This window comes from Mus pahari, chromosome 10, assembly GCF_900095145.1.
Source record: "Mus pahari chromosome 10, PAHARI_EIJ_v1.1, whole genome shotgun sequence".
NCBI classification, from domain to species: domain Eukaryota; kingdom Metazoa; phylum Chordata; class Mammalia; order Rodentia; family Muridae; genus Mus; species Mus pahari.
In genome coordinates, this window is record NC_034599.1 from 89,169,077 (window position 1) to 89,191,976 (window position 22,900).

The 22,900-nt window shown below is 38.1% G+C and overlaps 1 protein-coding gene across 3 annotated transcripts in view; it reads right to left on the minus strand.

Moving 5' to 3' along the window:
* The window catches only part of Trpc1 (transient receptor potential cation channel subfamily C member 1), a 45,995-nt gene that overhangs the window by 14,691 nt on the left and 8,404 nt on the right, over nt 1-22,900 (minus strand). Inside the window, exons 3-7 of one of the 3 annotated variants that reach the window (XM_029543542.1) lie at nt 17,117-17,218; nt 11,901-12,103; nt 7,868-7,978; nt 4,735-4,930; nt 2,813-3,149 (exon numbers count right to left, since the gene is read on the minus strand). In XM_029543542.1, coding sequence (XP_029399402.1) covers nt 2,813-3,149; nt 4,735-4,930; nt 7,868-7,978; nt 11,901-12,103; nt 17,117-17,218 — 949 coding nt within the window. Of the gene's footprint in view, nt 1-2,812; nt 3,150-4,734; nt 4,931-7,867; nt 8,000-11,900; nt 12,104-17,116; nt 17,219-22,900 lie in introns of all 3 variants that reach the window. The other 2 variants (XM_021206456.2, XM_021206457.2) reach the window with 2 other exon arrangements.

Below are 22,900 nucleotides of genomic sequence, written 5' to 3' on the forward strand. Positions count from 1 at the left end.
TGCTCTCGGGCGCACTCCCCTCCTCGGGTGAGGAAAGGCGCTGGATGCCAGGCGGACACCCCTCCTCGGTCGGGGAGGCAAGGTGTTGGGTGCTGGGTCAGCCTGCGGACAGCCTCCAGGCGAACACCCCTCCTGGGCAGGAGAGGCGCAGGACGATGGGGCCAGACCTCTCTCTTAAACTCAACTTATTTAGGCACTCTTCTCTCTGCTCCTCTAGTTAGAGATGTATTCAACTGAGCTCATCTCTGCCTCAAATTCACACGTGCAGATTTTCATCTCATTTCAGTTATTAGCACTCCAGTCCTCTAGTTGTTCAATATGAATAAATTTATTGCTTGAATCAACCCCAGCTCCTGTTTCTTCTAAACTTCACACTCATTACAAAAGCAAATCCTGTCCTCCCATGCCCCCTTCAGGTAGAGACCCCAGATTCAGCCACCACTCTGAACCCTCTGGCCCCATCTCTAGGCATGGACTCTAGACTCACACTGACTAGACTCACTAATCACCAACATTACAAGCTCCCACTGCCTGACTACAATTCCCCTAGATTCCTAAGAGTGAGGCCTAAGCTGCCTTCAGCTGGGGTGTAACCTAATGAGTGTAGGTGACAGGAAACAGATTCAGACACCCACTCGAAATGGAAGACAGGATTTCCATACCAAGAAACACTAACTCCAGCTACCTAGACCATAAACCCATTCTCATGAGTGATGCCACTCGTGCTTAACAACAGCCTACATGACTTCTATGTCATCTTAGGGTCAGGCCAATCTGACTCCCAACTATTATGTTTACTTTAGTCATTCTCCCTAGATCTCCTTATCTTGAGCACTGTTTCTTAAGTCAAGAAACCATCTTACGCATGAAGCCGTAGGTATTTTCCTAAGAACTTCAAGGCAAACATTTCTTAAGCTTTGTACTTATGGGGCTGAGTTAATTGTTATCTGAATACTTTTTTCCAAAAATGGTACTGTGCTTAAATATGGCTAAAGTAAAATGATCTGGGCCAACTCTAGAAGTCCTGGTCCAGCGCCGGTTACAGCAAACTTGAGCTGAGCCGAGTTTCATTCTTCCCTCATTCTGATCATCCTTTTCTGCCAGTGGTAAAGCCTGCAGGGGAATCACCATAATATACTCAGTTGGTGACATGCTTGTCATGCAAGACTGAAGAAGTGAATTCAGATCCCCGGCATAGACATAAAAAGCCAGGTATTAGGAAAAGTATTGGCTCAGGACCCCCAAGACCAAGTTCTCAGCACAAAGGAAATTTATTTGACCCAGAGGGACAGAGGGCAGGGAATAAAAGACAAAGGCAGAAGTTAGAGGGTGATCAGGAAGGGGAAGGAAACATGGAAAGGGGGGAGGGTATTTGTCCCCTGGGGGAAAGGGGAGCACATGAAGGACTGCCTCTGGATAGAGAGGAGACCGACAGGGGACATAAGAAAATGCCAGGTTATAAAGTTACAAGAAACCCTGAGTTAGGATGTTAGGGTATTAATTTTAATTGGGCATGCTAATTAGGTGAGCCAAAAGGGGCTTCTGATTGCTAAACTTTACTGCTTTGATAGCTAGGCCTTAGTAATCAGCCTCAGGAGGAGGAAGTGACCAAATAAGGGAGGAGTTTTAGGAATCTAAGGATTTTTAGAAAGGCAGTGGGAATGAGGGAAAAGGGCAAGGCTTGCCGGAGCCATGCTCACCACACTCACCACATGCTGACAGAGTTCCTGTACTAGGTGCACAGTGTATCCCAGTAATCCCTGTGCTAGGGAGGCAGAGACCGGCAGACCCCTGAGGCCAGCCAGTCTATCCATGTTGGGGAGATCAAGGTTTTGTGAGAGACCCTGCCTCAAAAAAACCAAGGTGGAGAACAGCTGAACAATACACGAACCCATTTGGCCTCCATGCATGTATATACACACACATTTACACACACATACAATTAAAAAAACCTTTTAACTTATAAGCTGTGAAGGCAGCTCAGTCTATGTTTGCTATGCAAGCATGATGATTTGAGTTAGAATCCTAGCACACAGACACACACACACACACACACACACACACACACACACAGAGTCAGGTATGGCAGCAAACACCTGTAATATCAACAGCAGACTCAGGAAATCACTAGGATGTGCTGGCCAGCCAGCATGGTCTAATCCAGCCCCACCCCTCAGTGAGATACTGTCTTAAAAAGTGAGGTGAATATCCCTGAGGTATAACATGTGTGTACTGCTGTTTAACAGAAGATTGAAACATTCCACTCTGCAGAGAAGTTCCTTAAGCAGGAAGGTAAACTACTCAAAATAGCTTGGTAAAGCCCCTATAACTGACCACATTCACTAGGCCCCGCCCTGCCTGAGAAAACAATAAAAGCTGAGACCAAAGGAAACCAAGCTTTCAAAGACAACTCAGACAGAGCAGCTGCCTGCAGGCTGTGCTGTGTGTTCTAGGTTCCTAGCTTTGTGAGCTGGGGTGGGCTTTGGCGATACAGCTGTCTTTTACGTTATTCCTGGTCTCTTAAGTAACCCTTCACCAATATTCCTGTAGGGAAGCCCAATACAACTCACTGGTTCACCAAACTGGACTTTCGTGGCATCCGTACTTTGGTCGGCCACGAGATTCCTATCTGTGGAAAGTAGACGTGTATGCTGCAGCTCTCCGGGAAAAGTTTTGTCACATAATATGCTCTCACTGCATTCACACCCACACATGTATATCAGCACAAACATGTGGATAAACACACACACACACACACACACACACACACACACACACCACAGACAAATCTTCTGAACTCATTGACACTTACCAATAATCCACAGTATGAGAAGGTAATCTATTCTCTCTAGGGCTGGCCCCATTGTATTTTTCTTGTCCTCATTGTAGACAAGTGAGTAGAGATTTAGCAACAGCAAGAATGTGAAATACGATGCTCCATGAATAATGAATTTCATGAAAGGTGTGTGAATGATTCTGCCAAATTGAGATTTGGGAGCTATCAAATAGCATAGTGACAAAACTGGCCAGAAGATGCCAACTGTCAAAACAGTCATTATCTTCTTACAGGTGGGCTTTCGGCGGTAACCTGACATCTGTCCAAACCAAACGGTGTTCAGGAACTGTTGGCAATTTGACTGGGAGACAAACTGAAAAGGACACATAGAAACATAAAAAACAAAAAGGGGGTAAAAAAAAAAAAACCTTTAAACAGTAACTATTCAAAGTATTAACATTAGGAGAAAAGCCTACAAAGTTTACAGTGAAGAGGTTCAGAGAATAGATTATGGAGTCTTATTACACAGATTCACATCTAGGCTCTGACACAGACTGAATGACCATAAGTTTTCAGCCTCTCCAAGCTTCCTAGCCCTCATTTCTAACATCTTGATAGCAATAGTGGCTCTTCATGAACTTGTGAAGACTCAGTGTCAGGTTCTTAGGAGACGGCCTTGGTCACAGCACATGCTATTTTAAATATTAACAGTATTAGCAGCCTGGGGAACTAATCACATTTAAAGGCTATCATGAGCCTTTATTAGTCAGTACAAAAATATCCAATATGTATAAAAGTTGAAAGTTAATGTGCATTCCATAGAGACAGCATTAACTAATACTTGAGAAAGTGCTGGCTTTAGTTCCTAAGTTCTAAAGAATAGAGATGGCCTGATAAAAAAATGGTCCATGTATCAGATCTAGACACACTTCACGAAAGCACGGAGAGCAACTTAAAATCTATCAGAGATACTAATTTCCCCCTGCAGTGCAATACTGAAGTTAGGGTCTTCACATGGTAGGCAAGTGTTCTACCACTCAGCTAAGTCCTCAGGCCTCTTGTTAGCCTTCACCTGAGATCTTGGACTAAAGATCTTCCTGCCTCAGTAGGCAGGATTACAGGCCTGAGCCATTCAAAATACTCTTTTAAAAATTACTTTTAAGATTTTTTGTGTGTATGTTTAACTTATACGCATGTATGTATACCATGGAAGTACATGGTATTTGCAGAGGTAAGAACAGGGCACTGGTATCCCTTGTAAATGAATCACAGATGTTTGTGAGCCATCACATGGGTTCGAGGAATCGAACCAGGGACCTGATCAAAAGCAACAAGTACTCCAAACCACTAAGCCACCACGCCAGCCCCCTAATAATACTCTTAAACTTGGTTAATAGTAAATTTCATGTGAGAAGAAAAATCTCAAATAAGAACAAAATATAATAATAATTAGAAATTATATTAAATAGTATCTAGAAGAGCAAGTTTCCAATTATAAATGTTCTATGTCCATAGCGGGTTGAGGCAAGGGCATGAATTCTCTATATTCCTGTCACTGAGAGATGGTGGGAGAGGAGGCCAGCACTGTTCCCATCTGTCCTTCAACTCAGTAACCTGTGGTTCCTGTGGCCAGCAGACTCTAGTAGAAAGGATGCAATGTGACTTCTAAAAGGCTTCCTTCAGTGTCATGCTCTCAGCTCACCTATCCGATCACTGAGCATGCTGGGACCACACTATTCATGGTCCTGGCTGATGCTCAGAAACCAGAGATCTGACCTTCCAAACAGGATCTTTCTGCTTTCAGACACTAGCATGACTTTTCCTTTAAGAAATATATGTGTGTGTGTGTGTGTGTACATATATATATTGCTGAGTTATAAACATATTACTTTATATTGTTACAACTTTATTTAAGAACCAAGGTAAAGAAAATAAATATATCACAGAAAGCTTCATACCTCCTTCTGGTTATATTTGATAGCAAGTTTCAGACGACTTAAATTCATTCTTTCTTCTAGTAGCCCTCGTTTGTCAAGAGGCTCATCACTAGATGTATGGTTCAAGATAACTTCCAGTTCACGAGAATTCCGGGCTTGTGCAAGCAAATCTTTAGCAAACATTTTGCACTGACGGGCTAGCTCTTCATAATCATTCCTACAAAACGCAGTCTCTATTAGGAACATCACTCCCACTGCCCAAGGAGATTACATCACTAGAAATTACTTTACTCAGCAGTATTTAAATTCTGACAGGACTACATAATATCTCTTTTCTTGCTGACACAGTAGCTTCCCGGTGCAGAAATTCGCTATGACTTTGGAAAAACATACTTCCTATGCCCATATTGATGATTTCAGGTGAGTGCGGTATACTTTATAAACACTGAGAAACGTTTAATAAAACTTGCTCAGTTTTTCACTTCACTCACTTCTCATTCTCTGTAAGATGCTGTCTCAGGTAGGGTTTTACTGCTGTGAAGATACCATGACCAAGACAACTCTTATAAAGGACAAGATTGAATTGGGGCTGGCTTACAGGTTCAGAAGTTCAGTCATTATCATCAAGGTGGGAGCATGGCAGCGTCCAGGTAGCTGTGAGGCCGGAGGAGCTGAGAGTTCTACATCTTCATCCAAAGGCAGAAAGGGGAAGAATGGCTTCCAGGCGGCTAGGAGGAGGATCTTAAAGCCCATGCCCACAGTGACACACTTCCTTCAACAAGGCCACACCTACTCCAACAAGGCCACACCTCCAAATAATGCCACTCCCTGGGCCAAGCATATTCAAACCATCACAGATGGCTAAAATTTCCCCTGATATTAGTCATGTAAACAATAAAAACAATGCTTTTAATATTATTATGTAATGTAAGCTTTCAGTAATTTTCAATTACATACAACATATGTATGCTATTCTAATACTGAAAAAGATTTCTGACATATTAAAAGCAGTCATTTGAGTGAAATTCAAGTTAAAAAAAATACCACTAACTGCACCTCCTAAGGAACTTTCTTCAGAAGTAATATTTTCTACATTTTACCACTATCTTTGAATTACTTATAAAACATGTCTTTAACATAATTTGTGAGAAATGAAGTTTTAGTACATAATTCTTTATTAAACATCAATCACATTAAATTTATAACTCAGTTAATCAAAAATAAGTATGTTGCAAATAACTATTAGTCATGCATATGAGGCTGGACATCTGAAAATAATTGTATTCAGCTGTTTTCTCATGCAGAAAAAAATATGAGACCAGGAAGGTGTCCACTGCTTATTCTTCCCACAGAGTGACTGGTCCGGGACCTGGCTGTGTGAAGCTACAACTCAATCCTCAGCCTTTTCCTTAGAGGCAAACACTTTTTTTTTCATTCTTTACATTACTATGTAACCTGAGAACAATTCACCGGGTTTCTTTGATAAATCAAGTATTTATTACATGCCTTCTGGCTTAGGAATATAACTGCAGGTGGGAACATGCTTCAAAGTGTTATAACAAACATATCTCATCTTTGAATAAACATTTAAGATGGCTAGAGCAAATATATAATTTATTGATCTAGTCTGTTTAATCTCTAATAGATTATGAGAAGATAATTAAGTGTTTGTGTAGTTTAGGCAGAGATTCACTTAGAGATGAGCCAGGAGCTTGCACCCTAATATAACTTTATGGGTTCCATCTCCCTCCTCTTTTCCTTTTTGTTGTCTTAAAGACAGGGTCTCTCACTGTGTAGTACTGCTATCCAGGAATCCTCAGGTAGACCAGGCTGGCCTTGGAACTCACAATAGTTCTTCTTCTGTCTCTTAAGAGAAGGGATTAAAGGTGTGTGTCACCATGCCTTACCCTGTCTCTTTCTGAGACACAGTTTTGCTGAGACACAGCTTTGTTATGTAGCCCAGGGAGCTGGCTGCACACACCAATCCTCTTGCTTCCACCTCACAAGTGGTGGGACTGCAGGATGTGGCACCATGCCGAGCTGTAACTTTGCTTCATTCAGTTTTAACTCTGCTTTTAACTCAATGCTGACATTAGTAAAAACATCTTGCTTTTGCAGACCTTTCTCTGCCTATTGAATACCAGATTAAAATAAGTGAGTTTTAAGATAACATTCAAATCTAACTTTATTTGTTCATGACTGTAATACAATCATAGTATTGTACAAATCTAGTTTTGGAAGGAATTATATAAATTCTAATTTATATGGAAAGAAAAATAAGGTTTAAATAAGAAATTCTTCATACTTAAATAAAATTTATTCATAGCCTCATGTCTTAATAAAATTAAGTTTTTGACTATGTCTTGTGAGTTTCTGTGTGTGTGTGTGTGTGTGTGTGTGTGTGTGTGTGTGTGTGTGTGTGTTGTGGTAGTTTGAAAATGCTTGGCCTTATTAGGAAGTATGACCTTGTTGGAAGAACTGTGTCACTGTGGGGGTGGGCTTGAGACCCTCCTCCTAGCTGCCTGGAAGTCAATCTCCTAATGGCCTTCAGACCAAGCTGTAGAACTCTCAGCTCCCCCCATGCTATGCTTGCCTGAATGCTACCATGCTCCCACCCTGATAATAATGGACTGACCCTCTGAACCTGTCAGCCAGCCCCAGTTAAATGTTGTCCTTTATGAGTTGCTTTAGTCATGGTGCCTGTGTACAGCAGGAAAACCCTAAGTAACTTTAAAACTTATATGTAGGTTTTTCGTAAGTTTCTGGACTCAGAACTTTGAAGAACACATTATATAATGCCTATTTTAAGGCTAATGAAAACTGTGAGTCTCTGATCCTGTTCCAGTAAGTGTTAACTTTTCAAGACAGAGCAGAGCCACACAAGCAACTATGAAAGGAAAGTGTTTTCATGTACAGTCCCTGTTGGCACTTTTCAAACAAGAGCTGGCAAGAGGACTCTACAACAGATACTCTGCCATAAGGATAATCTCAAGGTCTGCCTGGGGATTCAGGGGTTAAAGAGAGAAGTCAGAGGGGAAGTGGACTAAATAGAGAAAGGAAATTCTAAGTGGCAACAACATTAGTCAGCTTAGGAACAGATTGAGGCAGAAGGGTCTACAACCAAGACATAACAAACAACATCTAGTCTCCCCACCTGAATTCCACCTCCACGAGGCTGAGTTCCTTTAAGTCAGCACTAAGTTCAAACGCTCGCAGGATTGGATCCTCCTCTGTTAACATTATCAGAGCTGGGCTGGCCAGACATCTATAGATATCAAGACGAAACCTGTGATAGAATTTGATTACCCAATGTAAAAAACAAAACAAAACAAAACAAACATACCCTTGTTAGTTTTAATCTGAAATCTTTATAAATGTATAATTATTTCAAGATATTTCCATAAGAAGAAACACCTAGAACTTAAGTATTTTGAGAATAAACATTGGAAAATGTTGTCCACAGCTTTAAGTTACTGTCTCTTTTCAAACATTCAAAATTGTAGCTGCCTTGGTATATACATGCCTGCAGTTTCATCTCTCAGGCAGCTGAGACAGGATTGGGATTTGAAAGTTACAAAGCAGGTTTTAGGCCAATCTGGGATACAGAGCAAGAACACCTTCATATGGCTGGAGGGGTCACAGACCCGAGAGGAGAAACTACTGCTCACTGATGTTTTCCTAAACTATAGAACTTCTAAATTCTTGTCTTTATACCCACAGATGAGCGTATCTCTTGTACCTCATTAGAGAAGCTTCTTTTTGCAAAGGATCAAGACTTTTTGAGAAACTCACAACTAATCAAAATGCAGGACCAGGAGCTTTTGGGTGTACAATCCCATCTTTTATATCTACAAGGCAACCCCTACACCTCAGGTTTGGGTAGGCAGAGAGACCGTTAAGAGTCAGTGGCCCAGACCTCTTCCTACAGACTGTCCTCTAGGTACGACTGTGAAAATGCACCCATGAAATCTCAACAATATGGCTGCCTGAACAAGACCAGCATAATGACAATACCAGAGGATGTGCCACTGAACAGAGGGGAAAGTTCATATGGCCCCACCCCTAGAGAAAAAGCTGCAGGCAGCCAGTGCCTGCTGAAAGAATTAGTTTCCTCCAGAGGTAGCTCCTGCATAGGATGTTCAATCCCGAATGGCCAGCCCTGGGCACATGTATGCAAGCAACATTAAATGGACTCAGTAGAGTGTGTGTGTGTGTGTGTGTGTGTGTGTGTGTGTGAGAGAGAGAGAGAGAGAGAGAGAGAGAGAGAGAGAGAGAGAGAGTGCATGTAACAATAATAATTAAGAGAGCATGGATTTTGGATGTGAAACACAGGAAGAGCTTGAGACAGAAGGGAGAGATGAGAATTATGTAGATAACATGCTCATGTAAAAAGTTCTCAAAAAATAAAAATTAAAAAAGAATGACAAAAACCCCATAATCGAGTTGCATTTATGACTACACATAAAGACACTTATTGTTTCTCCTCAGATGTTTCCTGTTAAATTCATTTGTCAGCTGCATAACTATACTAAGACTATAGAGTACCCTGCCTCAAAGAATCAAAAATTCACAATGGTTAAACTGAATATTCTTTTACTTCTGAACATCTTAATTGTAGGAGAAATATTCTATTTATAATTCCTGTCACATAACATATCCATCTGGAAAATATGAACACATATATTTTAATGGTCTAATTTAAAACCAGTATGTCTCCTTTCTTAATTTTATTTTTGTTTATAGTTCATATTATCAAATTTAAGTTAATTGAAATGATAGCTACTTTGTAATCTTTTCCTTTTTAAAAAAGAGAAATGATACAAAAATTCCTTTTATAATATAAAGTAAAATTCTATCCCTGAACCTACATAAATTTAAAGAAAATGTGCTAGCAAATACTTAATATGATATTGATTGAATGAATACTAAGTTTTCCTCTCCCAAAGCTTAAACTTCTTCAGAATCCTAGATATATTTAACATATATCTCATTATTACAGGTTACAATTTTGAAATATTTTTCAACTAGTTATGAGTAAAATTATTCAGTTATATATAATTTCTAACTAATTAAGTGAATGAATCCCTTTATTCTCTGTAATTTAATAAATATTCCCATTTCAATAACAAAATAGGAAATAAACAATTCATCAAAATTCTTTAATATAAACATTTAAATATAATTTCTAGTTCATAAATTTGAGAGATTTAATACATGTATGTGTTTTGCATAAAAATTTAATGTACACTTGTCATTTTAGAGCAGACAATCCAGGAACCTGAATGCTACAGTCCTCCTCTATGGTCACCATATTTCAATGTATCTCATTCTTTACTACAACCAGTTTTCCATTTGATGACTGTCCACTGAATCTCCATTAATGAACACTTAAGTTGCTCCTAATTAGTTTCTACTATAAAAATGAAACAACAGATATTCTTTAATTCTTACATCCTATATACAGTTCAAGTTGTTGGGCAAAACCAGCATGCATATCATATACTCTCAGATATTATTGAGAGCAATAAAATAAAAAAAGTGAATTTCCCACATGCCTCTGTTATATTCACTGGATTAGACACTGCCATCCTAAATTTGGCCTTAATAGAAAATGGAGCTTTAGGCTGTTCTAACCTGTATTTCTTTAGAAGCTCATCTATCCTTTTGAGCTTTATAGTTATGCTTGTGTAAGCTGCCTGTTCAAATTCTTTAGCCCATTTTTTCTTTTGATTATTCTCTAGTCAAAAGTGATTCAAACGCCTTTTCCAGATGGTTGTTTTTCTTATTTTGTTTGTAATGGATTTTTTTCTAGATAAAATTCTAAATTTACTGACACATTCCTCATTTAATCTATAGCTTTTATGTTACTTATAAGCAAAGGTTGTCTGCATTCATGGATACATAGGGGGCTGGGGCAGGAGGATTGCTTGAACTCAAAGCTAGCTTGGAAAATGTACCAAGATACCACATAAAACAAACAAACAAACAAACCAAACTGCATTCACTTGTCTGTACGTCTTTTTTTTTTTTTTTTCCATTACCCACATTGGCCATGAGCTACAATCCTTCTGCCTCAACCTTTGCAGCAGCTCAGATTATAGGCAGGTACCACCATATCTGCCTTATCTGCATCTTAAGTATTCCTGTAGGGGCATTTGCCTGCACTATAACTACCCAAATACGTGTAGATAACTATATCTACATTGATTGACTTTATCAGACATTCATCCTAAATGGTATGCTGGTGTAAGCAAGGCTGCAGTGAAGGGACCCCACGTGCAGTAGGTAAGTGATCTTAGAAACAGTTCACACTCACTGTATGATTTTAAATTAATTTTCAGCCATTTCATATTCACAACCTTTTACTGTTGACAGGTTTCATGAGCCTCCCAGTGAGTTTATGGCTGAGATCTCCCTCAATCCTTCCTATTCCTCATTCAATAAAAAGCTGTAGTTTTATCAGTACAAGCTAGTGAACCTGTAACTCTGGGCCAGAAGAACCAAACATAGGACCTTTGAAGCTTGAGTCTAGGAACCCTGACGAAGCATGGGAAGGGAATGAAGAAAAGACAGACTACACTCACACAGGCACATACACAGTGAAGCTGGGGTCAGGGTGGGTTTTGCTACCTCTGGAACCTCTCAGCACATTTAATATGTACAGCACAAGGGAGTGACTAGCCATTCTCAGTAGGAGATTTCTATAGGCAGCTGTTTCGGGCTACAAACACCTGGGAGGAGTAAGCTGCGGCCAAGAGTCTGCACACTCCTCAATTAAGCTGTGTTCTTCCAGGAATAGTGGTACACACCTACAATCCATGTAAGAAACAGAAAGGCAGAGGATCACAACTTTAAGATGAGCCTAAAGCCCTCAAGGTGCGTTCCAGGCTAGCCAGTATGTATACATACGCAAGACTCTACCTAAAAAAGCTAATGGTCATCATCGTGATGGTGGTGCTGATGAAGGTATAGTAGTAGTTTGTTTTTCTTTATAAGGTGCCAAGTGGTACCTTCCCACTCTTGCTAATTTACCTCGTGAACAAAGGTGCTAGAAATCTGGCTCTCCTATGTCCCCCAAGCATATTTCTTAAAAGTTGCACTGAAAGAGCATTTTTCCCTAAGTAAGTGTCATTGACAGGTGCTTTGATACATTACTCTTCTATTTACCAAAATCTTAATTTCCTCACCTGGAATGTCTGAGGCTGTCCTTTTTGTTTTTTGCAGAACACAGTGTGCATTCACAGCCAACAGCATGGGGCTTGGGCAAAGACACATCCTGCTTTAAAAGCATTGTAAGAATTTCATAGTTGTTACGATGAGCAGCTAAAATAACAGGTGCAACATCCATCGTTGTTGAATATTCCGGATTCTGAATTCGTTCCATAAGTTTCTGAAAAATATTCATATAAATGTCCAAAGGTTATTATCTGTGACTTCAAAAAATATATTTATCTAAAGGATGGAATAAAAGTAATATTAAATAAGGAACATGAGCTTATTTTAAGAATACATTTTAGTTAGACTCATTATTTTAAAACTTTAAAATTTCAGTTTTAATTAACAAATGTTATATAATAAATACAATCTTCAATAGGCAACATCCTAATACTACAGTTCCATTTTTTACTAAGATAGAAGCAAGAACATCTAGAGAAATAATTTAAGAAAAAGTATTAATATTTTTAAAAATTAATAGAAACATGAATGATAAGAAGAAAGAACAAGAATTTTAGGAAAACAATAACATGGAAAATGTTAAGAACAACCACAGTATAAATGCATGAGGAAAGCTAACATTTGCACCCATGTGGCCTACCTTGTCCTACAGACAGCTATGAAGCGACTTCTTTCTACAGTCCAATCCCTACCTAGTCTGCAGCCTGTCACAAATATGCAAGACCACTACAGTCACAGCTAACACTTAGCAAGAACTGGAGCTGTCAGTCATTTATCTTCCCGTTCAATGCCCACAGGGAACTACAGAGCTGAGTGTAATTAGTAACCGTGAAGAAACTGAGGCTCAGAGAAATGAATGTGCGGAACCACAGTCAGCCAAGAGCTGACTCCTCCCACTAACCGGGACCTGAGGCCAATGATTGTATGGAATGAAGACAAAACATTTAGTAATCTAAGTGTCGGGTTAGATAAAAAGGCTGGCTATTCTATGACTATTGCATATTCTTGCCAATGCTTCTCACTTTTCTGCAGAGGTCTCCTTGAGAGCTGTTTGACTCCAGGGTTAGCTCATCAAGCTCACACCTTGGTAACTTTTATTAACATTGTAAAAGTAGTGTATACTCATTTTAAAACATCTGAAAAATACAGAAAAGCAGAAAGAAGAATAAAAAAGCCCATATTCCTTCTACTCGAATAACATTTTATAGTACAGTGTTCCCTTCTAGTCCTTTCTTCACTTCACCCCTTTTGAAAGACACATTGTGCATACATCCTAGTGTGCTAAGCACCAGTGATAAAAAACCACAGTTCTTAATAAAAGCAATAGTTCTTAGTACTTCAAAGATTGAGAGAATAATCTCTTCGCCCGAGAGCCCAGGATCTTCAAGGGACCAAATCACGCACAGAATTTTGCATGCAATTTAAGAAAACTCACAAAATCTGGGTTCAAGATATTTTGCGATATAAATGACATTACAGCAAATATCACTATAAAATAGTGATAAAATAGATTTTTTACAAATTTAGGACTATCTCATTACCATAGACCCTTCCCTAGAACTAGAACTATAGGTTAAAAAGCCAGGAAAAATTTGAAGTTCTTGATACATAATGTCAAAATCTTTTCAATGGTTTAAATTCTTGATAATATAGAGATGTATCCATTGTATAGTAAAGTTTTACTTACAGCAAATGGCATAGTCACTCTTAATATGAGTGAAAAACAATGATATTTTAATTTACTTTCTTTTAAATACTGGTAAGTTTTGATATATTTTCATATGCTTTTCTTTTATGAAGTTTGTTCATGTACCTTTCAATTATTTATTAGAGATTTCATATTCATGAATTTATGTAACAGTTACATAAAAGCCTAAAATAGGTACTTTTGTGATTTGTGTTATTGATCAAAAAGAAAATTATATTTACTCTCAGGCTTGAAGTCCTAACTGAAAAGTGACCCTTCTGTTTCCTATGAAGCACTCATAGCTAGAACACCACTACTACTAATCTTGTACTAATGTACTAATCTTACATGTGTAAGATTAAAGTTTATAATTTTACTGCTGATAGCATGACCTACATATTTTCAAATAACCTTAATTTTAAAGTGAATAGTGAAGAGACAATTCGACAAGCCAAGGCTACAGAATGAATTCACTTAAATAGTAAAAGAAAAATATATTAAAATATTTAATTGTATCTGTCTAGAAACAATAAAGCCATTAAAAGGTAATTTTATAGCCACCGTAAGTATTCAGATAAAGACTGAGTAGCCTGCACTTGTTAGAGACAGAGCAGAAAGTGCCTTCTTCACTGACCAGCTGGGACTGCCAAGGCTTTCCACTGCCGATGGCAATGGTGAGGAGAGAACACTTACCACTGTTGTAGTGGCACATAGCACTCCACCTTCCTCTGAAGAAAGGAAATGTGTTCAAAGGCTAGAAGGTGGAGCAGGCCTATACAAATACAATAGCAACTGTGGGATAGATGGTGGGAACTGAATGGGAGTCTGTTATCTTTTGTCCTTCAGTGACAGAATCTCTTCTCAGCCCTCTTCATTCCATTCTTACTGGTTTCTCACCACCATCTGAACTTAGAGGTATTCTAGGAAAGTCACACTTTTTGTTGTTCTTAAATTAGTTTTTAAAATGTGTATGTTTGTGTTTGAAGATTGAAACATGGAGCTTGTGCATGATAGACAAACATTATACACTATTTACAACATCAGGTCCCCAAATCATAGGCTTTTTTAGTAGTCTAAATAAATATAAAATTTGTTTAGTTCTTTAAATACATTTTATTCTGAAATCAGTCAACTGATAATATAGCAGTTATTAAAACTGTTTTACTATACCTTCAACAATAATAAGTGTTAAAAATTCTTAAATTCAATGTACAAAATTATCTCATTTATAATTAACATTAACATTTCAATGACTATCTTTTTACTGAGAAAACCAATAAAAATATAAAAGAAAAATCTTTAATTAGTTCAATCAATAAGAAATGACAACTATATAGTAACATTTGCTTAATTTTTCCGTATCTCTTTTCATGTGCATTTTTAAGAAATTTTAAAAGATTTATTTATTTTATGTGGATGAGTGTTTCATTTGCATATGCTGGGTACCATGTCCATGTAGCATGCAGAAGCCAGATGAGGGTGATGGGCCCCTGAGAGCTGGAGCTGTAGATGGTTGTGAGATACTGTGTGGATGTTGGGAATGAACCCAGGTCTTCTGAAATAATAGCAAGCGCTCTGAACCACGGAGCCATCTCTCAGCCTCTTTTCTATATATACTTTCAACCTTCAGTTATGTGTGTGTGTGTGTGTGTGTGTGTGTGTGTGTGTGTGTGTGTGTGTACAATCCTCATTTTTATCTAACTGGGTATGGTGATTCATACCTATAATTCCAACATTTGAATGGTAGGGGCAGGAGCTCAGGAGTTCAAGGTTATCCTTGGTTATACAAGGAGATCAGGCAGTCTGGAATACATTAAAACTTGTCTCAAAAAAAATTTAAAGTAATTTAAATTACTGCCTTGTATTCCAAAGTTTATACATATTTACATGGTTATTTATATTTCCTGGTTTGACTTTCAGAATGTTTTTCTTTTTGTCCTACTATCCTAGGAATATAATCAAGGGCATGCTAGCTGAGTGATCTAAGACTGAGCTGTACTTAGGCTATTTAGGGTATGTCAGTGTTCCATGCTACATATAAAACATAAATCAATGATTTCCCCATTTCCTTCTCAGATTTCTAGAGGAGAAAATACTAGGCTAGAGAATACAAGTATCTTTGTTGTGTATGTTGTTCCTTGCCAAAATATTTTCTAAAACACACTGTCCTACTGTAGTATGTTTTAAAACGATTTGGTTGTTAGTAAACAAAAATTGGAATCTTATACTTTTTTGTTTGCTTGTTTTTTTCCAGGCAAAGTCTCTCTCTGTGTGTCCCTGGCTGTCCTGGAATTCACTCTGTAGACCAGGCTGACATTGAATTCACGAGATCTGCCTGTCTCTGCCTCCTGAGTGCTGGGATCAAAACACCATGCTACCACTCTGCCCAGTATCTTATATTTGATTAAAAATTAAGGTTTAAAATTTATGTTTTATTTTCTGAAAATTTCTAAATATTCTTTTCTAATAGATTTTTGGTGCTTTAAATCAAATTTTCTGTATTATTATTATTATTAATTGGGGCAGGGTTTCACTGTGTAGCCCTAGCTGTCCTGGAAACTTGCTATGTAGATCAGGATGGTCTCAAACTCACAGGAATCCCCCTGCCTCTGCCTTGAAGTGCTGGCATTGAAGGTATGTGTCTCCAGGCCTATCTCTAGGTTCTATTGGAGATGCTTAGTGGGTGCCTGTTTCCCAGGCATCCACAGCTTTCTACATCTACCCAGCATCTGAAACTGAGATGCATCTTCTGTAACAATCAGACTGTGTGCTGTAGTCCTTACCCAGTTTTTAAGCTAAAGCAATTCTTCTACACCAGACAGCTACTTATATATATTTTCTTCCATTTTTTAATAGTTTCATCACTCACATTTCTTTCTTTTTTTTAAAGATTTATTTATCTCATGTATGTGAGTACACTGTCGCTGTCTTCAGACACACCAGAAGAGGGCATCAGATCCCTATTACAAATGGTTGTAAGCCACCATGTGGTTGCTGGGAATTGAACTCAGGATCTGTGGAAAAGCAGTCAGTGCTCTTAACTGCTGAGCTATCTCTCTAGTCCACACATTTTTTGTTTGTTTGTTTTGTTTTGTTTTTCGAGACAGGGTTTCTCTGTGTAGCCCTGGCTGTCCTGGAACTCACTCTGTAGAGCAGGCTGGCCTCGAACTCAGAAATCCACCTGCCTCTGCCTCCTGAGTGCTGGGATTAAAGGCGTGTGCCACCACGCCCGGCTACACACATTTCTTAAATCTACTTAGAAACTAATCTGTATTTTCAGCATCACCTGAAAATATCCCAAATTAAAAATACTGGTTCACACTGACAAAAATATGTAAATATCAACTAATTTTTTAAAAAGTTTCCAGAAAGCAAGATTATTATTGTCTCTACTTACTTCAAAGTAATATTTTACAAAGTAAAAATATCAATATTTTTAAAAACAAAATAAGCTGGGAAGGAGGGAGAAAAGATGGCAATGGGGCAGGAGATCCACTTTGGTTCAAAAATCCAAATGAATAAATATTTAAGAGTACTGACTACAATGGTTGGTCTTGATGATCGTTTTGGCCGATGATTAAGTAGTATATCAACAGCTCCCACTACTTCAGAGTCGATTGCCACCAAAAGTGCATCTGCGGACTTTAAAAAAATAAAAGTTAAAAATGAAAATGGAAGATAAAAATGTAAACTATTTTTACTAATTCATGGTTATTTTAAAATTCTTCAAACTGTATTATATACAGTAATATTGGGTTTTAAAAAAATGTATATTGTACAAGTAGTCCATTTGCTCGCCAGAGTCAGTAGTACATCTGTGTACCCCAGCATAAACATTTCTGTTCTGGTTTCAATGCACAACCTGGTAAAATAATGACTATTTCATAGAAGGGACTCCATATGGAGGTGCTGATCCATGCAACATTCAAAGCTAAAAACCAAAAACAAAACCAAAAAAACCTTCAAGATATTTTCTCTTGAACCATGAACCAGAAAAATCTTAAGGTTCCAAATTTATTAAAGAAATGACCATGACCTATTAAGTGAAGGACTATTTTGGGTGTAATGTCATCAGTGCAGTTCTGACAAGAGGGGTGAATGGAAAAATACACAAAAGGGGACGCCTTTATTCTCATCTTCAAAACATACATGGTGAGCGACAGTTTGACACTGGTACCAGCACTCTTGTTAAATATAAATCACAAAGAATCCAGTTACCAAAGCTGGCGGAGGTAGGGAAGAGTTTACAGTTCCAGTTTCAACCTGCAGTGTGGATCTGCTTCTTTCTAACCAGAGGCATAGGTAAACAGACTCAGGACTCAGGGCTCCGCACTTCTCTGTAACAAAGCCTATGAGCCTCTGGGAACTATGACACCAAGGTCTAGTTCCTTTGATTTTTTTTTTTTTAAGGCAAAAACATAACAGCAGAAGGAAAATGAAGTAATGATTTAACCTAAATTTAAATCTAATTGTACAGATTGTACAATTTTAATTAATAGAACCTTGATTATTTTTATATCAGTCAATATTCTTGTTCCCAAGAATGAAACTATAGCAGATCTGTATTCTTTATAGATCCATAGAATAAAGTTTTTACTCTCCTTATTTGGATGTCAAAAATAAGACTCAAAATGGCAGGCTTTCATGGGATATTGAAAATAGCATTAGATGACCCAAAGAAAGGCTGGAGCTCTCATTAAACTCTCAGGAATCACCTATACATTCCTGTAGGAAAAGCTTCCTCAGTGGATGGGAAATTTAATCTCTTGATTAATCTCTTGTTAGATACGACCCTAAAAAGTGCAAGCAACTCCCCCTCCCCCTTTTTTCTGCTTCATAATGCTTCTCTTCAATCAGTTGAAGCAAACAACCTTTTAAAAACAAGAACCTAGCATCCATTACAGATATTTTATTTACAGTTTTAATCTTAACCAATAAAGCTATTAACAGTAATGCCACTGCTCTCAAACACCAGGCAACTTCAATAATCTGAAATACGGCCATGAATTTATTTACAACTTAAAACAACAACAAGAACAACACCTTTAGAAACAATGAAACAGAACAAGCCAAGTCACAGAATTACACATGGGCATTGTTTCCAGAAGAGACAGGCCTACACACATTGACTGGACTTTCCCAAGCATTCCTCAGATCTTTACTGAATAATAGCTAGAATAAAATCAACAAAAATGGGGAAAAGGAGAAGAAAACTAAAAGTTGACCATGGAAAGAATAAAATACCAGTATAGCAAAATCACTGTCGGAACACAGCAGTCTACAGACTTTAATGCAAGGACAAATTGTTAATAATTTTGGACTTTGTGAAACAAAGTAAAATTATTATATTCTCAAGAACTCCAGTTAATGATGGTAAAGTTAAATTATATTCAGACACACTACTCAGTAAAGGGTAAAAATATATTAACATTCAATGCTTAAAAGGATAAGCTTCAGCTATAAAAAGTTTGTATTAAAAGTCATGTAATTAAAGGGTGGCCATTGGCTTGTTCTATACAACTTTATGATATATGATAAATAAAGGGCAGTTCTGAAGGAAAATATTTGAATTTTTAAGAAGAAATGTATTTGTGACACAGTCTTGAAAGCAGGCTGGCCTTGAACTTGCAATCCTCTTGCCTCAGCCAATGTGTTCGGATTACAGGCATTTTAAGTCTTCTTAAATATCTGCCATCATATATTGCTCACTCGTTTTTCTTTCCTGATTTCTCAATAATCTGAGCATCTCCACTAAAGCATATTGAAAGCATATACCCTCTATGTGATTGAAGCCACTACCTTCCCTCTTGCCTCAGAGCTTGTCCTACAGCTCCCATCCCTTCCTCCACACTCAGGGCTTGAAGCTACTAATTTCCTTTTTTTAAACTTAATTCCCACTGTACAGCATATATTAATGCTGTGGCATACTCTGCAAGAACTTGGTCCTTTATCCAAGGAACATCAGTCCCACATAGGCCAACTTTACATTTTTCTCCTTTCGTTCATTTAACTTGATCTTATCTTTCCATTGTCTCTAAATACTTTCTGCTTTATTTCACTGTTAATTTTCTCAAACTAACTTATATCATGTTCCCTGAATCTACCAGTACTATACCTTGGAAGTCCAATGACTTTTTCTCTCTCCTCTTTGTGTCTTAATTTCTAAGCAAAAACAAACAAACAAACAAACAAAATTAAAGTTCCCCTTTGGCTTTCACACCACCACTCTAACTGACCCCACACTGTCAATAACTCATTTGATTTTTTAAAATGCAACTCCCTCTTTCCAGTGCCCTTTATTAAGCATAAATGCTCTCTCAGAATGACTCTGTAGTACTCTCAAGACATACAGGGTCATCTTCCTTCTTATGAGCCCTTGGTCATTGTCGGACAGCCCCAAACAAGCAAAGCTAAAGCCTGGAAACTGGACTTCTTCACAGCAAGCCTAACTTCTCCTGACTTGCTAGTTTTCTCTCCTCTCTCTTAGTCACCCATATTAAAGATTAATAAAGCTCTTGGATTCCTCAAGCCCCCTTCATGATAGCTATCTATGGTTGTTCTTATAGGCAGTCTTCCAGTTCACACCTTAGAATTCACACCTGAAGTACTACAAAAGTTGCTCACATGGGCTATAGCCCTCCCTATCTTTCTAGTCTTGCCTAAGTCTGATTACCATGGTGTACTGGCTAGTTTTGTGTCAACTTGACAGCTGGAGTTATCACAGAGAAAGGAGCTTCAGTTGGGGAAATGCCTCCATGAGATCCAACTGTAAGGCATTTTCTCAATTAGTGATCAAGGTGGGGAGGGCCCCTTGTGGGTGGTACCCTTTCTGGGATGGTAGTCTTGGGTTCTATAAGAGAGCAAGCTGAGCAAGCCAGGGGAAGCAAGTCAGTAAGGAACATTCCTCCATGGCCCCTGCATCAGCTCCTGCTTCCTGACCTGATTGAGTTCCAGTCCTGACATCCTTTGGTGATGAGCAGTAGTGTGGAAAGTGTAAGCTGAACAAACCCTTTCCTCCCTAACTTGCTTCTTGGTCATGATGTTTGTGCAGGGATAGAAACCCTGACTAAGACACATGGTCATCTATGTAAAACACAATGCACAAGCCACACGGTCTATCAGAATGCATTGAAAGACACCGCACTATAGTTAAAGCACAAATGCTTACCCTCCCATTCAAGGCCTTTTCTGTCAGGTTTATTTTTGCTATTTTCCTGAGATTTCCATTATATTACAAACCCAGTATTTTGTTCTAAAGACTCTGAATTCACTATCTCAAGAAACACATTTCTCATATTTGCATACATTCTTTCCTGAATCCTCTGTTCCTTAAATATCTCTAAGTTCTTGAAAATAGACATAGGTAACAAGAAGAACATGGATTCTAGGGCCAGAACACAGGTACAGATTTCAAGTCTGCCACTGACAGAGTAACTCTGGACAAGTTTCTTATCTTTCTGAAGTTCAGAAGGTCCACTGTCACATAGCAGCACAAAGTTAGCAATGTTAATATTTCTTTTTTTATTTTTAAATTTTATTTTACATGTATGGGTGTTTTTTCTGTACTTATGTCTGTGTACCACATGTCTGTATTGTGCCCTCAAAGGCCAGAAAGGGGCATTGGATTCCCTGGAACTAGAGTTACAGAGAGATGGCTGTGAGTTACTGTGTGGATGTCAGAAATTGAATCAAGGTCCTCTGCAAGCACAAGAGGTGCTCCTAACCATTAAGCCATCTCTCCAGCCCAGTGTTAGTATTTCCCGACTGAGCTCAAAAGACATTCTTCAGTGAAGTGTTTGTTAAAATGTTTAAAAGGTATATTTTTAGGTGGTGTTGGTGGTGCTTGGGAGGCAGATGCAGGTGAGTCTCCCAGAGCTGGAGTTAGGAATTAATTGATGTAGGTACTGAGAACAGAACTAGAGTCCTCTGCAAGAGCAGCGAGTGCTTCTATCCACCAAACCATTTCTTCAGTTCCAATACATCAAAAATAAATAAATAAATAAATAAATAAATAAATAAATAAATAAATAAATGAAAGCAAGCCTCCTCCACCCTTTCAGTGCCAGGAATCAAATGCAGGGCCTCACATATGCTACGCAGAAACCTAGTTTTTTTGATTGTTCCAACCCACAATAGTCTTTTATTATTATTATTGCTAAGACATGTATGTTGAATTGCAAAACATTTAAGTATAATTAGGACTTTTCAAAAGCAGCTCTATTGACATTTGGGTCAGGTATGGTTTGGGTAGTGCTGTAGTACCTTTCCTGGGTATTGCAGTATGTTCAGTAACATCTATAACATCTACCCACAAGATAATCTGCCCACAAACTGTGAGACTAAAAATGTTTCCAGATACTGCCAAATATCTCTTGGTGCAGGCAAAGTTATTTATTTGAGAACCACAGATACAACCCAAGATAAAACACCACGTTTCCAGTTTTGTAACTGTAAACCATATACAAGCATCAAGCTCAGGACTTATAAAATATTTATATTTAAATCCCTTTGTAATGCATATTGCTTCAGCTGTCTACTTCATTTGAGGATCCACTGTGTGGAAGTCAGAACTCTACTACTTGTTTCTACCACCACATGCAGCCAAAGGTCTTTGACATTTGTTGACTGACAGAGTGAGACCCAGGTAACTTAGACAGAATATGGAGAACTGGAAGGAGCATGGGTTTGCAGTCAGAAGGTTAAATTCAAACCTTAGCTTTGCCTTTACTGATTTTACAACTCTGGGCAATACAATAAGGTCTATGAGCCTCAGTTTTCTAATCTATAAAATATAGAATCTTGACAGACTGACCGGGATGTTCAAATGTGATCAAATATGTGATAAAACCATGTGTACTGCAGAATTATTAGATACACAAAAGCCATGTATGTAAATGCAATTATTATACCATAGTATTTCTTATCCAAAATGACTTAATTTCTTTATAATCTTATTTCCTAGGTAACTGAAGCTTATGCCTTTAAGTGTTTAATTTTAAATTTTAAATAGTTTTAATGGAAGTTTTCTGTTTTTATAACACACATACATACACATACATACATACATATATGTGCTTTCATCTAAGGTATTAGCTAGTTAGTATACTTTAATTTCCCTTACTGATGCTAAACCACTGTTATAAAGTATAACCACCGAGCAGACATGCAGCGCTGACAACCTCTAACTAAACAGTAAGAGTGAGTGGTCCCAAGCTTCATTTTGTTTAGCTACAGCTCTAATGCCCCTTTCATTGCCTTTACTGATTCTCTTCAGATCAGAAAAATAAAAAAAAAATTAAGTTAAAAATGGAATCTACAGTGAAA